The sequence below is a fragment of the Engystomops pustulosus genome, chromosome 11 (genome assembly GCF_040894005.1).
Source record: "Engystomops pustulosus chromosome 11, aEngPut4.maternal, whole genome shotgun sequence".
NCBI lineage: Eukaryota > Metazoa > Chordata > Amphibia > Anura > Leptodactylidae > Engystomops > Engystomops pustulosus.
In genome coordinates, this window is record NC_092421.1 from 62,254,638 (window position 1) to 62,273,907 (window position 19,270).

A 19,270-nucleotide genomic window follows, 5' to 3' on the forward strand; every position below is an offset into this window, starting at 1 on the left:
TATCTTTTGTGAAATTGGTCATCCTGGGCCGCAGTAGATTACCAATTAGTGCCCGGCTGACGGAAGGAATGTTGGGGGCAAAGAAACTGTCCGAAGAATAAAGCTGCACCTATAAGGGTACGGTCACACCTACCAATAGCGTTGCGCTTGTAAACAGGGAAATGGATGGGTGCGTGCCTCGGCCCAAATGCATTTGTGTTTGCAGTGAAACGCATGCAATCGGTAAGCAACTGCATGTGTTTCACTGGCAAGACCGAGGCACGGCTCCCCTGCACTGGCGGTAAGTGTGACTGTACCCTAGAAGGATGGAACGAGTTGGTGGAAGTGGTGAAATGTCCTCGAAAGGAGAACTTATTTCCCATAAAAGAAACAAAATTCTTTCACACTAGTGGTCGCATCAACCCCTAGGTACACAGCAGCTTCTGTGAAAGTTACATCCAAAATAATGGGGCACATTTACTTATTCGGTCCATTCGCAATCCAGCGGCGCATTCTCCGACGAGGATTCAGGTCTTCCGGCCGATATCCACTAGGTGTCGCTGCTGCCCCGAGGTCCGCTGGAGTTCACTATCCTCTTCCTAGTACATGTAAGGGTGGCGACACAATCCGATCGTGTGCGCCAAAAACCCGGGGCAATTCGGCGCAAAACGGAAAAATTTAGACCGACAGAAAAACGCAATTCGGACCCTTAGTAAACGTGCCCCAATGGACTCCAACATCGGAGCTCACCACAAGTTTCACTTTCTACAAAAAAAAAAAATCTGTAAATCACTATTTTCCACAGAGACTCAAAGTAAGAGACAGCGGAATCCATTATGTTGGTCTCAATTACCTGCTAAGTGGACTGTTTAATTAATATCCAATAAGTTTTCGCAAACCCTATGGGCTTAAGACCAGAGTCCCGAATCCAATCTTCTAAAGCATTGTCTATGTGTCTGACTCTACATCTAACTAGTGGAGACTATAGTGGAGAACATCTCTAGAGAAAACCTGATTTATTGATACATTAGCAAGAATTCTTGTCAAGCTGCAATCTCCTGCTAGAACCATGGACTAATGAATACTGGGGAATGTTATGTCCACCATCTTCAGCCCTGAGCCCTCGTAGGACCTGCATCTGTCATTTACTCTGGTCACGTAGTCTCCACACTACAAGCAAAGGTCAAAATGTTAAATCTTTCATCAGCAAGTGGGATCTTATCCTGTTTACACCTGGAAGGAGCTTGTGGACTACGAACCGGTCTGTGAACATAATGGTCCAAGCTACAGAATGCAGCTGAAGGATGAGATACTCTTGGGCTACAATCACATGGAAGTATTTAGGTCAGTATTTAGCATCAGTGTGTGTAAGCCTAATCCACACGGAGAAAAAGTGATGAATATTCTACACATTCCACCCATTCCTCTATTGGCTCTTAAACAACCCCACTGCCAGGACCTTATGATAGAACATGTCCCGGCAGGGAGATTGCTCATGGACAGATAGAGATCACGTGACCCTCCATCTGCGTCCATTTTATGGACAGTAATGTCTGGCTGATGAGGTAAAAGACAGGAGGCTTCACTTTACATATCAAGAAAGTGGAACAGAACTATTACTGGATGTATATTGATAAATTACCTAATATCCTGCACCCCCCCACACTTACACACCCATTACTTAAAAACATGAAGAGCTCTGTTCTCTGAGCTGCCCCCTGCTCCCTTTGTAGTTTCACCCAGCAAGGTCATACAGCCATCAGCAAAGGGAAGGGTTTGCGGAGCAGCCCAATGTAGAGAACAGGAAGCTCTTCAGGATGAAGCACCTCCCTAAGTAGCACTTGCAGAGCTGCCGCCTAGAGTGAAAAGTTTGTTTTTCACAGCCCTGCTGCTCAATTGTGATTAACATCTCTCCACTTCTAATACCGAATACCGTCTGCTGTGATTAAAAACTGCTGCTAGACTCCATTAAAGTTCACCCTTAGGGACTTCCTTAACAATCAGTCTAACAAATCTAATCTACAGTTGACATAAAACTGGATTGAATTGCCACAGAAATGAAATGACAAAGTTCCCTTAATAACAAATTGCAAAACAAAAAGGAAAAAGTGTCTTAAGACCATCAGAGAGGCGAATCAGAAAGTTTTAAAAGTAAAAAGTTTGAAACGTTAAGTAAAAAGAATGAAAAAAAACCCTGACGAGGACCCATCATAAGAGTAAAGTGGTTAAAGCCTCGTCTGTGAACTCCAGACAGAACCGTTCTGTTCTACCTTCGCACAATGCAGATAAATTCAGCCCCTGTCACACGTAATCAGCAGATGGGAAATGTTCTGATCAAGTCTTCACCGACGATGTGAATAGAACCCTTAAGTATTGTGAATACGGTAATGAGTAGTCCTTACAATACACTACCGGGGCAGGTAGTCCTTAATGGTGGTTTTTCATTTAAAAAAATGGCCTTTAACTCCCCAGGAACTGAAGAAACTGGGAAAAAAAACAATTACCACCGAAATCAGGGGTGTAACAGTGGTAGCAGCCACTATGGGGCCCACAGTGTCAGGGGGGCCCCCGTCATCTGACCCGACAGAATGGAGGATGCGCATCATTAAATACATATTATGCTGCACATTGTATAGCACAAGATGTATATAACATATAAGTGACTTCTATATGGTGTATATGTGTGTATATGGTGTGTGGATATATCGTATGTGTGTATATATGCTGCATGTACAAACAAATAGAGCAGACCCAATTAAACTGCAGTGGATTCAAAATCACATAAGGAGGGTCTTCCCACACATCCACCACACATACGGTATATACATACACCATATACACCTCCACCACACATGCAGACACCATATACACATACAGCTTATATACACACATACGGTATATACATACACCATATACACCTCCACCACACATGCAGACACCATATACACATACAGCTTATATACACACATACGGTATATACATACACCATATACACCTCCACCACACATGCAGACACCATATACACATACAGCTTATATACACACATAGGGTATATACATACACCATATACAGCTCCACCACACATGCAGACACCATATACACATACAGCTTATATACACACATAGGGTATATACATACACCATATACACCTCCACCACACATGCAGACACCATATACACACATACGGTATATACATAGTCAATATACACCTCCACCACACATGCAGACACCATATACACACATACGGTATATACATACACCATATACAGCTCCACCACACATGCAGACACCATATACACATACAGCTTATATACACACATACGGTATATACATACACCATATACACCTCCACCACACATGCAGACACCATATACACATACAGCTTATATACACACATACGGTATATACATACACCATATACACCTCCACCACACATGCAGACACCATATACACATACAGCTTATATACACACATACGGTATATACATACACCATATACACCTCCACCACACATGCAGACACCATATACACATACAGCTTATATACACACATACGGTATATACATACACCATATACACCTCCACCACACATGCAGACACCATATACACATACAGCTTATATACACACATAGGGTATATACATACACCATATACACCTCCACCACACATGCAGACACCATATACACACATACGGTATATACATAGTCAATATACACCTCCACCACACATGCAGACACCATATACACACATACGGTATATACATACACCATATACAGCTCCACCACACATGCAGACACCATATACACATACAGCTTATATACACACATACGGTATATACATACACCATATACACCTCCACCACACATGCAGACACCATATACACATACAGCTTATATACACACATACGGTATATACATACACCATATACACCTCCACCACACATGCAGACACCATATACACATACAGCTTATATACACACATACGGTATATACATACACCATATACACCTCCACCACACATGCAGACACCATATACACATACAGCTTATATACACACATACGGTATATACATACACCATATACACCTCCACCACACATGCAGACACCATATACACATACAGCTTATATACACACATACGGTATATACATACACCATATACACCTCCACCACACATGCAGACAATCAGATATCCCCAAAAACACTTCATGTGATGCAAAATATCTTTCTTTATCAAAGCATTTGTATACAAAATGACACATACCAAAAACTGATTCTGTGCATGAATGTAAAGTCCATTAGTGGTCCTTCAAAAGTCCATTAGACTGTACAGCAATCCACTCCAAACATGAGATTGTTGCGTGCTCACGCCTGCTAAGTTTCGGAAGTCCTCCCCCTTTCTCAAGATTTTTGAAGGACCACTAATGGACTTTACCTTCATGCACAGAATCAGTTTTTGGTATGTGTCATTTTGTATACAAATGCTTTGATAAAGAAAGATATTTTGCATCACGTGTAGTGTTTTTGTGGATATCTGATGTCTGCATATATATGCTGTATGTGTATATGGTGTATGGGGTGTGTATGTACTGTATGTGTGTATACATAGCTCTCTACTGCCGGGACAGTCCCGTTTTTTTTTACCTCTGCCCCGCGTCACGGGCAGCTGGTAGATTGTCATAGATTGTGATATCCTGTATATATGGGCACAGTACTACTCCTCCTATCCTGTATATATGGGCACAGTACTACTCCTCCTATCCTGTATATATGGGCACAGTACTACTCCTCCTATCCTGTATATATGGGCACAGTACTACTCCTCCTATCCTGTATAAATGGGCACAGTACTACTCCTCCTATCCTGTATATATGGGCACAGTACTACTCCTCCTATCCTGTGTATATGGGCACAGTACTACTCCTCCTATCCTGTATATATGGGCACAGTACTACTCCTCCTATCCTGTATATATGGGCACAGTACTACTCCTCCTATCCTGTGTATATGGGCACAGTACTGCTCCTCCTATCCTGTATATATGGGCACAGTACTACTCCTCCTATCCTGTATATATGGGCACAGTACTACTCCTCCTATCCTGTGTATATGGGCACAGTCAGGGGCGGACTGCCCATTGTACCCACCGGGTACTCCCTCCTTACAATTTTTGATTTAATGTATAGTACCTGCATCGTACGATCGTATGATGCAGTTACTATTGATTAGTGCACAGACGCAGCGCAGCACCGCTGCTTCTGCGTCTGTGTGTACAAGCAGCTACACAGGTCGCGCAATCGACGTCATTGCGCGACCTGTGTAGCGTGGAGGAGGCTGACACTCACCGGCTGTCAGCTCTCCGGCCCTCCCTGCAGCTCCGCGGCTTGGTGTAAGAGGCGCGGAGCAGTGACGTCACTATCCCGCGCCTCTTACACCAAGCTGCTGAAGACCGAGGACAGGAAGAAACCTTCGCCAAAGGGGTGAGTATTATGTATTTTTTTTTTTTTTAATTATAGAAAGGGGGACATTAATTACATGTCTGGAGCAGGGGGGGGGTGACATTATTCTGTATCTGGGGCCCGCAGGGGGCAATAATTATATGACAAGGGGCATTCTATATCTGGGGCTGGCAGGGGCATTATTTATGTGTCTGGGTCAGGGGTGGGGGGGCATTATTCTGTATCTGGGGCCCGCAGGGGGCATTAATTATATGACTGGGGGCATTATTCTATATCTGGGGCTGGCAGGGGCATTATTTATGTGTCTGGGTCAGGGGTGGGGGGGCATTATTCTGTATCTGGGGCCCGCAGGGGGCATTAATTATATGACTGGGGGCATTATTCTATATCTGGGGCTGGCAGGGGCATTATTTATGTGTCTGGGTCAGGGGTGGGGGGGCATTATTCTGTATCTGGGGCCCGCAGGGGGCATTAATTATATGACTGGGGGCATTATTCTATATCTGGGGCTGGCAGGGGTCATTATTTATGTGTCTGGGGCAGGGACATTATTCTGTATCTGGGGCCCGCAGGGGGCATTAATTATATGACGGGGGGCATTATTCTATATCTGGGGCTGGCAGGGGGCATTATTTATGTGTCTGGGGCAGGGGGGGACATTATTCTGTATCTAGGGCTGGCAGGGGGCATTAATTATATGGCGGGAGGCATTGTTCTATATCTGGGGCTGGCAGGGGGCATTATTTATGTGTCTGGGGTGGGGGGGGCATTATTGTATATCTGGGGCTGGCAGTGGGCATTAATTATATGTCTGGGGAGGGCAGGGAGCATTAATTATATGGTGGGCACATTATTGTATATCTGGGGCAGGCAGGGGGCATTAATTCTATGTCTGGGACAGGCTGGGTCCATTACTTCTATGTCTGGGGTGGGCAGGGGCCATTCATTCTGTGTCTGGGGTAGGCAGGGGGCATTTATTATATGTCTGGGGTGGAAGAGAAAGAAGAAATAAATTCCCCTTACCATTACAGTGTGTTACATTATGGGGCACTATTTGTGTGGTACTAATATTGTAGGGGGCTCTATTAAAGTATTTGGGGCACAGTATTGGTGGTAGCAGAAGAAGGGACAACGGGAAAGTGCAGAACATAAGACGTCTGTGTGGTAAACTCTGCAGGAATGCTGTGTACCTGGAGGAAGAGACAAGGTGATGGTGGAACTAATGGAGAAGATGAGGAACGAATACAATCCGAGGAGACGTCACCTGATGTCACTGGATGCAAAAGGTGAGGATCTCATGTGTTTTCTGTAGCTGCATATGATACATACTGATTTTTTTTCATGTTCGCTTCTGTGTATATATGTAGTATTATAGTAGTTATATTCTTGTACATAGGGGGCAGTATTATAGTAGTTATATTCTTGTACATAGGGGGCAGTATTATAGTAGTTATATTCTTGTACATAGGGGGCAGTATTATAGTAGTTATATTCTTGTACATAGGGGCAGTATTATAGTAGTTATATTCTTGTACATAGGAGGCAGTATTATAGTAGTTATATTCTTGTACATAGGGGGAAGTATTTTAGTAGTTATATTCTTGTACATAGGGGGCAGTATTATAGTAGTTATATTCCTGTACATAGGGGGCAGTATTATAGTAGTTATATTCCTGTACATAGGAGGCAGTATTATAGTAGTTATATTCCTGTACATAGGAGGCAGTATTATAGTAATTATATTCTTGTACATAGGGGGCAGTATTATAGTAGTTATATTCTTGTACATAGGGGGCAGTATTATAGTAGTTATATTCCTGTACATAGGGGGCAGTATTATAGCAGTTATATTCCTGTACATAGGGGGCAGTATTATAGTAGTTATATTCCTGTACATAGGGGGCAGTATTATAGTAGTTATAATCTTGTACATAGGAGGCAGTATTATAGTAGTTATATTCCTGTACATAGGAGGCAGTATTATAGTAGTTATATTCCTGTACATAGGGGGCAGTATTATAGTAATTATATTCTTGTACATAGGGGGCAGTATTATAGTAGTTATATTCCTGTACATAGGGGGCAGTATTATAGTAGTTATATTCCTGTACATAGGGGGCAGTATTATAGTAATTATATTCTTGTACATAGGGGGCAGTATTATAGTAGTTATAGTCTTGTACAAAGGGGTCAGTATTATAGTAGCTATATTCTTGTACATAGGGGGCAGTAATATAGTAATTATATTCTTGTACATAGGGGGCAGTATTATAGTAGTTATATTCCTGTACATAGGAGGCAGTATTATAGTAGTTATATTCTTGTACATAGGGGGCAGTATTATAGTAGTTATATTCCTGTACATAGGGGGCAGTATTATAGTAGTTATAGTCTTGTACATAGGGGGCAGTATTATAGTAGTTATAGTCTTGTACAAAGGGGTCAGTATTATAGTAGCTATATTCTTGTACATAGGGGGCAGTAATATAGTAATTATATTCTTGTACATAGGGGGCAGTATTATAGTAGTTATATTCCTGTACATAGGGGGCAGTATTATAGTAGTTATATTCCTGTACATAGGAGGCAGTATTATAGTAGTTATATTCCTGTACATAGGAGGCAGTATTATAGTAGTTATATTCCTGTACATAGGGGGCAGTATTATAGTAATTATATTCTTGTACATAGGGGGCAGTATTATAGTAGTTATAGTCTTGTACAAAGGGGTCAGTATTATAGTAGCTATATTCTTGTACATAGGGGGCAGTAATATAGTAATTATATTCTTGTACATAGGGGGCAGTATTATAGTAGTTATAGTCTTGTACATAGGGGGCAGTATTATAGTAGCTATATTCTTGTACATAGGGGGCAGTATTATAGTAATTATATTCTTGTACATAGGGGGCAGTATTATAGTAGTTATAGTCTTGTACATTGGGGGCAGTATTATAGTAGTTATATTCTTGTACATAGGGGGCATTATTATAGTAGTTATATTCTTGTACATAGGGGGCAGTATTATAGTAGTTATATTCTTGTACATAGGGGGCAGTATTATAGTAATTGGCTTGTATATTGGAGAAGGTATTGTAGTAGTTTTATTTTGTATATAGAAGGCAGGATATATGGGCACAGTACTACTACTCCTATCCTGTATATATGGGCACAGTACTACTCCTCCTATCCTGTATATATGGGCACAGTACTACTACTCCTATCCTGTGTATATGGGCACAGTACTACTCCTCCTATCCTGTGTATATGGGCACAGTACTACTCCTCCTATCCTGTGTATATGGGCACAGTACTACTGCTCCTATCCTGTATATATGGGCACAGTGCTACTGCTCCTATCCTGTATATATGGGCACAGTACTACTCCTCCTATAATGTATATATGGGCACAGTACTACTGCTCCTATCCTGTATATATGGGCACAGTACTACTCCTCCTATAATGTATATATGGGCACAGTACTACTTCTCGTATCCTGTATATATGGGCACAGTACTACTGCTCCTATCATGTATATATGGGCACAGTACTACTCCTCCTATCCTGTATATATGGGCACGGTACTACTACTCCTATCCTGTATATATGGGCACAGTACTACTCCTCCTATCCTGTGTATATGGGCACAGTACTACTCCTCCTATCCTGTGTATATGGGCACAGTACTACTCCTCCTATCCTGTGTATATGGGCACAGTACTACTGCTCCTATCCTGTATATATGGGCACAGTACTACTCCTCCTATAATGTATATATGGGCACGGTACTACTACTCCTATCCTGTGTATATGGGCACAGTACTACTCCTCCTATCCAGTGTATATGGGCACAGTACTACTGCTCCTATCCTGTATATATGGGCACAGTACTACTCCTCCTATAATGTATATATGGGCACGGTACTACTACTCCTATCCTGTATATATGGGCACAGTACTACTCCTCCTATCCTGTGTATATGGGCACAGTACTACTCCTCCTATCCTGTATATATGGGCACGGTACTACTCCTCCTATCCTGTATATATGGGCACAGTACTACTCCTCCTATCCTGTATATATGGGCACAGTACTACTGCTCCTCTCATGTATATATGGGCACGGTACTACTCCTCCTATCCTGTATATATGGGCACGGTACTACTCCTCCTATCCTGTATATATGGGCACAGTACTACTGCTCCTATCCTGTATATATGGGCACAGTACTACTGCTCCTATCCTGTATATATGGGCACAGTAATACTGCTCCTATCCTGTATATATGGGCACAGTAATACTGCTCCAATCCTGTATATATGGGCACAGTACTACTCCTCCTATCCTGTATATATGGGCACAGTACTACTCCTCCTATCCTGTGTATATGGGCACAGTACTACTCCTCCTATCCTGTGTATATGGGCACAGTACTACTCCTCCTATCCTGTATATATGGGCACAGTACTACTCCTCCTATCCTGTATATATGGGCACAGTACTACTCCTCCTATCCTGTGTATATGGGCACAGTACTATTGCTCCTATCCTGTATATATGGGCATAGTGCTACCGCTCCTATCCTGTATATATGGGCACGGTACTACTCCTCCTATCCTGTATATATGGGCACAGTACTACTCCTCCTATCCTGTATATATGGGCACAGTACTACTGCTCCTCTCATGTATATATGGGCACGGTACTACTCCTCCTATCCTGTATATATGGGCACGGTACTACTCCTCCTATCCTGTATATATGGGCACAGTACTACTGCTCCTATCCTGTATATATGGGCACAGTAATACTGCTCCTATCCTGTATATATGGGCACAGTAATACTGCTCCTATCCTGTATATATGGGCACAGTAATACTGCTCCAATCCTGTATATATGGGCACAGTACTACTCCTCCTATCCTGTATATATGGGCACAGTACTACTCCTCCTATCCTGTGTATATGGGCACAGTACTACTCCTCCTATCCTGTGTATATGGGCACAGTACTACTCCTCCTATCCTGTATATATGGGCACAGTACTACTCCTCCTATCCTGTATATATGGGCACAGTACTACTCCTCCTATCCTGTGTATATGGGCACAGTACTATTGCTCCTATCCTGTATATATGGGCATAGTGCTACCGCTCCTATCCTGTATATATGGGCACAGTAATACTGCTCCTATCCTGTATATATGGGCATAGTGCTACTGCTCCTATCCTGTATATATGGGCACAGTGCTACTTCTCCTATCCTGTGTATATGGGCACAGTACTATTGCTCCTATCCTGTATATATGGGCATAGTGCTACCGCTCCTATCCTGTATATATGGGCACAGTACTACTCCTCCTATCCTGTATATATGGGCACGGTACTACTCCTCCTATCCTGTATATATGGGCACAGTACTACTTCTCCTATCCTGTATATATGGGCACAGTACTACTCCTCCTATCCTGTATATATGGGCACGGTACTACTCCTCCTATCCTGTATATATGGGCACAGTACTACTCCTCCTATCCTGTATATCTGGGCATAGTGCTACTGCTCCTATCCTGTATATATGGGCACAGTACTACTCCTCCTATCCTGTGTATATGGGCACAGTACTACTGCTCCTATCCTGTATATATGGGCACAGTACTACTCCTCCTATCCTGTATATATGGGCACAGTGCTACTGCTCCTATCATGTATATATGGGCACAGTACTACTCCTCCTATAATGTATATATGGGCACAGTACTTCTCCTCCTATCCTGTATATATGGGCACAGTACTACTCCTCCTATAATGTATATATGGGCACGGTACTACTACTCCTATCCTGCATATATGGGCACGGTACTACTCCTCCTATCCTGTATATATGGGCACAGTACTACTCCTCCTATCCTGTATATATGGGCACAGTACTACTCCTCCTATCCTGTATATATGGGCACAGTACTACTGCTCCTATCCTGTATATATGGGCACGGTACTACTCCTCCTATCCTATATATATGGGCACAGTATTACTGCTCCTATCCTGTATATATGGGCACAGTACTACTGCTCCTATCCTTGGTATATGGGCACAGTACTACTGCTCCTATCCTGTATATATGGGCACAGTACTACTCCTCCTATAATGTATATATGGGCACGGTACTACTACTCCTATCCTGTGTATATGGGCACAGTACTACTCCTCCTATCCTGTATATATGGGCATAGTGCTACTGCTCCTATCCTGTATATATGGGCACAGTAATACTGCTCCAATCCTGTATATATGGGCATAGTGCTACTGCTCCTATCCTGTGTATATGGGCACAGTACTACTCCTCCTATCCTGTGTATATGGGCACAGTACTACTCCTCCTATCCTGTATATATGGGCACGGTACTACTCCTCCTATCCTGTATATATGGGCACGGTACTACTCCTCCTATCCTGTATATATGGGCACAGTACTACTGCTCCTATCCTGTATATATGGGCACAGTACTACTCCTCCTATCCTGTATATATGGGCACAGTACTACTCCTCCTATCCTGTATATATGGGCACAGTAGTACTGCTCCTATCATGTATATATGGGCACAGTACTACTCCTCCTATCCTGTATATATGGGCACAGTACTACTGCTCCTATCCTGTATATATGGGCACGGTACTACTCCTCCTATCCTATATATATGGGCACAGTATTACTGCTCCTATCCTGTATATATGGGCACAGTACTACTGCTCCTATCCTTGGTATATGGGCACAGTACTACTGCTCCTATCCTGTATATATGGGCACAGTACTACTCCTCCTATAATGTATATATGGGCACGGTACTACTACTCCTATCCTGTGTATATGGGCACAGTACTACTCCTCCTATCCTGTATATATGGGCATAGTGCTACTGCTCCTATCCTGTATATATGGGCACAGTAATACTGCTCCAATCCTGTATATATGGGCATAGTGCTACTGCTCCTATCCTGTATATATGGGCACAGTACTACTCCTCCTATAATGTATATATGGGCACAGTACTTCTCCTCCTATCCTGTATATATGGGCACGGTACTACTCCTCCTATCCTGTATATATGGGCACGGTACTACTCCTCCTATCCTGTATATATGGGCACAGTACTACTGCTCCTATCCTGTATATATGGGCACAGTACTACTCCTCCTATCCTTGGTATATGGGCACAGTACTACTGCTCCTATCCTGTATATATGGGCACAGTACTACTCCTCCTATAATGTATATATGGGCACGGTACTACTACTCCTATCCTGTGTATATGGGCACAGTACTACTCCTCCTATCCTGTATATATGGGCATAGTGCTACTGCTCCTATCCTGTGTATATGGGCACAGTACTACTCCTCCTATCCTGTGTATATGGGCACAGTACTACTCCTCCTATCCTGTATATATGGGCACAGTACTACTCCTCCTATCCTGTATATATGGGCACAGTACTACTCCTCCTATCCTGTATATATGGGCACGGTACTACTCCTCCTATCCTGTATATATGGGCACGGTACTACTCCTCCTATCCTGTATATATGGGCACAGTACTACTCCTCCTATCCTGTATATATGGGCACAGTACTACTCCTCCTATCATGTATATATGGGCACGGTACTACTCCTCCTATCCTGTATATATGGGCACGGTACTACTGCTCCTATCCTGTATATATGGGCACAGTACTACTCCTCCTATCCTTGGTATATGGGCATAGTGCTACTGCTCCTATCCTGTATATATGGGCACAGTAATACTCCTCCTATCCTGTATATATGGGCATAGTGCTACTGCTCCTATCCTGTATATATGGGCACAGTGCTACTCCTCCTATCCTGTGTATATGGGCACAGTACTACTGCTCCTATCCTGTATATATGGGCACAGTAATACTCCTCCTATCCTGTATATATGGGCATAGTGCTACCGCTCCTATCCTGTATATATGGGCACAGTACTACTCCTCCTATCCTGTATATATGGGCACAGTACTACTCCTCCTATCCTGTATATATGGGCACAGTACTACTCCTCCTATCCTGTATATATGGGCACGTTACTACTACTCCTATCCTGTATATATGGGCACAGTACTACTCCTCCTATCCTGTATATATGGGCACAGTGCTACTGCTCCTATCCTGTGTATATGGGCACAGTACTACTCCTCCTATCCTGTATATATGGGCACGTTACTACTACTCCTATCCTGTATATATGGGCACAGTACTACTCCTCCTATCCTGTATATATGGGCACAGTGCTACTGCTCCTATCCTGTGTATATGGGCACAGTACTACTGCTCCTATCCTGTATATATGGGCACAGTAATACTCCTCCTATCCTGTATATATGGGCATAGTGCTACCGCTCCTATCCTGTATATATGGGCACAGTACTACTCCTCCTATCCTGTATATATGGGCACAGTACTACTCCTCCTATCCTGTATATATGGGCACAGTACTACTCCTCCTATCCTGTATATATGGGCACAGTACTACTCCTCCTATCCTGTATATATGGGCACGGTACTACTACTCCTATCCTGTATATATGGGCACAGTACTACTACTCCTATCCTGTGTATATAGTTTTATATGGGAGGCACCTTTGAACAGGAAACACCAAAGTGTTAAAATGGCCCTGACTTTAAGTAGTGACGGTCCCATTGTTTCCCAATAACATGTGACATAAATCTATGGATCCAAGAGGCTTCAAAGCACCGTGAAGTGGATGTTACATTGTCTCTGCTCTTCTTATGCTGATCCATTATTAATATGAGCTCTTCTGTCCCGGCAGCACCGGTGTGGAGGTATTTTAGGACTGGGTTTTACATATTTATGATGTCACTTGGCTATTACTGGGCTTCTGCCACCAGACTCTGTGTCACACATGTTCTAGGATTTTCAGCTATCGGATGATCCTTACACTTTAATACAGGATAAATCTATGGAGCGGCTCATCTTTACATAGATTTCACTTTTTTGATTCAATTTCCACAGCAAGTTGGGTATTTGCAATGCATGGAGATGGTGCAGGGAATAATTCAGAATGACCAATCGGCATTAAATAATTTCCAGGGTCGTGTCTACTTACCTACAACTGCCTAAAGGCATCAGATAATGGTCATAGACACAGACGTGATCTGCCCTACAGCCATCAGCCCCATTCCCATCATTAAAATCTATGTAAGACTGGACTAAACGTGGACAATATGTAGAGGAAGAGGAGATCAGGGGTGGCCCGATACTGAGTGCTACTTATCTCCAGGATAAAATAGGATCTTCTATATACACACATGGAGCAAAGTTTAAAACTTTAACATACAAATTCTTAAGTTGAATTTGCATGCAAGTCGGAACTGTATATTTTATCATTGTAATCTCAGACAGAACTTTTTTGGTCTCTGTGACAATTGGATTTTAAAAATTGTCTGTGACAATTGGATTTTGGGTTGTCATAAAAATCAATATTAACACTAAAGCTTCATTACAGACACCTGTGATAACTGTTACAGCTGATTATTGTAGCCTAGGACTAAAGCACAATAAATTACCAATATCCAGAGGTCCGTTTGTAACTAGGGGTCGTATGAAAGCCTGTACTCCTATACAATACATTTTGCCACTGGGAAATCGGGTTGAAAAATTATGTAAAAATAGAGTTTGTCTAAAATTTCAAACATGAAAAAGCACCACACCATTCCATAGGTCCGACGTGGTAGTACAGTTTACACCGGTCAGGGTAGATAGGGGCATTGAGTCTAAAAGAAAGCAGCCAGGTTTTTCTCATCATGGTCAACCCTCTTCATGCCCACCATAGTAAGAAATATTTGCTATAAAGGGGTTGATAAATGGTCAAGGAATGAGGTCCCAATGGGGGAAAAAAATTAATGGGTTCCTTTGGGGGTAACAAGGTTGGGAACAATTGGTCAAGACAAATATTGTCTTGTCCTCAAATAGTGGTCAAAATTGTGTCCTTTGTCTATATATAAAGGTCTCCTGCAATCTGCAATGGAGGCTACAAGTGGAGCCTGATGTAAATTATACCGTAAATCATAAGAAAAACAGAATAAACCGTTTCTTACCAGTTGGGTTCACACGTGGTTCCAATCTTACTTGTCGTGTAGCTGCTCCATCCCATGGTCGGAGGAATCGTCCAAACAAAAGAAAAGACCCAGACAAACAGAATGCCCATGGCCGAATGTTTCCCACGAAGACGGAGATTTCCCAGTGGTCGGCAAATCACCACGTACCTCTCGAAGGCCAGGATGGACAAGGACCACAAGGCTACGATACCTGAGGAGGAAAGAATTGGGAGATATTTGAGATACACAAGTAAAAGTAGTGGACCCACGATATAGAACAGCAAACTCTGACCACGTAACACAGTATAGAGAGAGGTCCAGTCTTAATCCGGATCAGGATGGATATTCATCCACCGGGAGCCAACCACGAGGGTTGCAGAGATGCCAATACTGATGAGGAAACGAGATATAACATTTTCTGAAAGGTTTTCTATCTTTATTACGGAAAAAAATTAATCTGTATCCACATAATACTTCTTTAAAGGAACGCAACGACTTGTACAAAAACTTCAAAAAGAAACCAACAACAACTAAACGTTTGTTTGCTCAAAGCGAGATCGTACATCATCGTCTCGTTCAATTTGTCTGAAGAGGACGCCACATGACTGGAAATCTCTGCCGTCTTTATTTGTTCTGTCCCTTTGCCAGTCTCTTATTATTATGGAGTTGTGAAAAAGTGAAACATTCCAGAACTTGAGCCGCCACTGTATATGAAGTAACTAGACCCAGATTACAAGGGGGCATTACATCCCCCAAACACAAACTATTCTATTTATTCAATAATGGGAAACCTTCAACCCGGACTGTAGACTGACACATTGTAGCAAACAAGCAGAGATTTATTCAGCCACAAAAAGACAATTTTAGACAAAGTGGCCCCCCAAATAAAACTATTTTATGAGCAGTCACAGTCAGTAAGAGGCTCCTCTAGTCCTGCACAATAATAACACTTTGTAGTTACACACAGTAGTAGGTAAGTATCTGTAATATGGGGCTGTAGGAGAATCTTATAGGAGATGGATGATGGGGAGATGGATAATAGAAGATAAATATGAAAGATGATATAGATTTATAGATAGATGATGGTAGAAGATGGATAGATAATATATAGATAGAAGATATATAGACAAAAAGCTAGATAAATATAAATAGATAGACAGATATGTAGATAGGAAATAGACAGATTATAGGAGATCGATAACTAGACACATAGATGATAGATATATAGACAGGAGATAGATGATAAGCATCTTCAATCAGGCATTCAACCAAGAGGTATTACATTTTCTGCCCACAAAAATCGACATACAGGGGGGGCCTATAGGACAGGGGGCCCTGAGTAAATGCTCAGTTTGCCGCCCCCTAACGCCGACCCTGCAGCTATGTTTCTAGTCCAGATAATGCTCTATAAGCTAAAGGGATGCTACACACTTCTCACCTAACATCAGGAATAGAATAGTACAGGGGAACTAACTTTGGAGTGTTCTCATTCAAAGACAGCAATCAGAGATCTTTACAATAGTGAGAAACTGTTACAAAGTATAAAAGCTTTATTTCTATATATACATCCTTTCTCATAGTGTATAAGAGACATTACACCACGTTTCTGTGGAGCCTTCCTATCTACATTAAGAATAGTGTATTTTATTATACATTATATTGGCAGTAACACAACCACATGTATAACAGTTACTCTATGACAATATTGCGTTAAAGCAAATTTGAAATTCCCAGATCTGGACCCTTCAGCCAATAAGCAGACAGCACAGAAGCATGTGACCTTTAATGGCAGCCTACATGCTAAGTCTTAAAAAACCGTGTTCCTCTCCTACTGCCTGTTTAAAAGCGCGAAAATAAAATCCATAAAATCTTTATAAACTCCATTGATTCTATCTATACGGAGTCTCCTCTGTCATTTACATTCAACACAAGCAGCAGAAGAAAAAAAAGTTCTGATTTGGAGCCATCAATGAAGGGTTAACACAATGTGAAACATTGCCTTAAATTTGGAAATTGAATATTCCGGCAAATGGGAATTTTAGAGAACTACAAGGTGCAGCTATGGAATAATGATAAGCAATGGAGAAGTGCTGCACTACATTACACCCCCCAGGGCAGACGTAACGAAACTTTCTCAGAGGGAGAATTATTAACACCCAGATCTCCAGCCATCAGATCTCTCGAGGGTAGAATAAGAATTTTTTTCCCCTTTAAAAATGGAAAAAAAAGTGATTATTATTTAATATGAAGGGGATGCATGCCGGCTCCCGAGTGCTTGTCTGTATGCAGATCTGATCTCTCAAAAGTCACCAGTACAGAACCGTGTGAATTAATCATATCATACGACAGCTCGGGAGGACATAAGAGTCGCTCAAAATTCAGCAAACACCTGTTGAAGAAAGAAAAACGTGGTTAGATGAAGCCACTGTAGAAAGATGCAGCAGAGCCAAGTTTGCTCTAGGCTGAGTTCGTTGGCACCACTGTGGGTTTACAAGGGTTAAACCTATTGTCTCAAAAAGTTGAAAGAACAAGGCAGCCCTGAGGAGGTAAGTGATAAAATCAGCTCTACTGCATCTGCACAGTGCAAAAACAAGGCGAGGAAGAGCAACGCAGTCATCAAGGTCCACTTCTTACCAAAAAAAGTTACTGCAAACCCTTCCAGCACGCAAGCCCATGGTCCCAGGTAAAAGTATCCTCTACTGTTGGTGGCAATACTAATACTACCGCCGACTATGGACACCAGGAAGTCCGCCACGGACAGGTTGACAATGATATAATTTAGAGGCTGCCGCAGCTGCTTGAATTTCAAGGTGACAATGATGACAATAAAGTTCTCAATAATGGACAACGTGGTGATGAGAAACATGAGGGCTGTCAAGAGTTGGAAGTTCCACGGCTCGATTGACTTCAGGGGTCCATGGAAGGGGCTCCACTGGGTGGTCGTCTCTGGACTGGCTGGTAGCGAATCATTGGTTGGCATGTCGACGGTGTAAACTTCTCGGGTGATGAAGTTGTGAGTAGTTCAGCTGCGAGTCTTCCAACGTGTAGGAGAATTTGGTCGTCTTGTAGGAGAGTCAGTCATTTTTGGTTTTTAAGTTTATCTGTTGGGGTGGGGGGGTCCAGTCAAGACATGAAGCAAGAACTCTCAGAAGAGTTTGGTCGCCAAGAGAATCAATGAACTCCAGGCAAATGTTGCATCTTGAGTTGTCCTCCTTATATACCAGGACATGTGCCATTGATCCATGCGTGCCGATGTGCTCAATACCCCCCCTTAGATGCAGCCACCCTTCAGATGACGGCTGCAGAGCTGAAAACCTCACCAGGCAATCCTGATTTGTAGTAGAACATAAGACTAGGATCCCTCCCTGACAGACTGAAGGAAAAGAGTTAATCCCCTCCCTTCTCCGAAGAAGGCAGGGTTCCTGAATACAGTGTGTCTCGCAGTTTCGTAGTCTCCTCTGCTAAGCAAAAGTGCCAGGAGATGATGACAGGGGGACAAGTAGCCTCCTAGGATGGAGTAATGTCCAACACCAGGGAGCCGAATCCTGTAAATCCCTGTGTGACCAAGAACAATCTAACATTCCTCAGCAGAACAAGGGCTATTTATTAGGGCAGTCAGATATGATGTGTGAACACTGCCTTAAGGTGCACAATCCATGTCCTCGCACTCCAGCATTAAATCTCTTCCTACCATTTA

General features: G+C 42.5%; 1 protein-coding gene across 1 annotated transcript in view; it reads right to left on the reverse strand.

Annotated features, from left to right (window-relative positions):
• The window catches only part of LOC140105883 (opsin-VA-like), a 38,647-nt gene extending 19,601 nt beyond the window's left edge, over window positions 1-19,046 (reverse strand). The window contains exons 1-2 of the mRNA XM_072130007.1: window positions 18,208-19,046; window positions 15,574-15,784 (exon numbers count right to left, since the gene is read on the reverse strand). Coding sequence (XP_071986108.1) covers window positions 15,574-15,784; window positions 18,208-18,553 — 557 coding nt within the window. The 5' untranslated portion in view covers window positions 18,554-19,046. The remainder of the gene's footprint in view (window positions 1-15,573; window positions 15,785-18,207) is intronic.
• Between the last annotated feature and the right edge of the window lie 224 nt (window positions 19,047-19,270).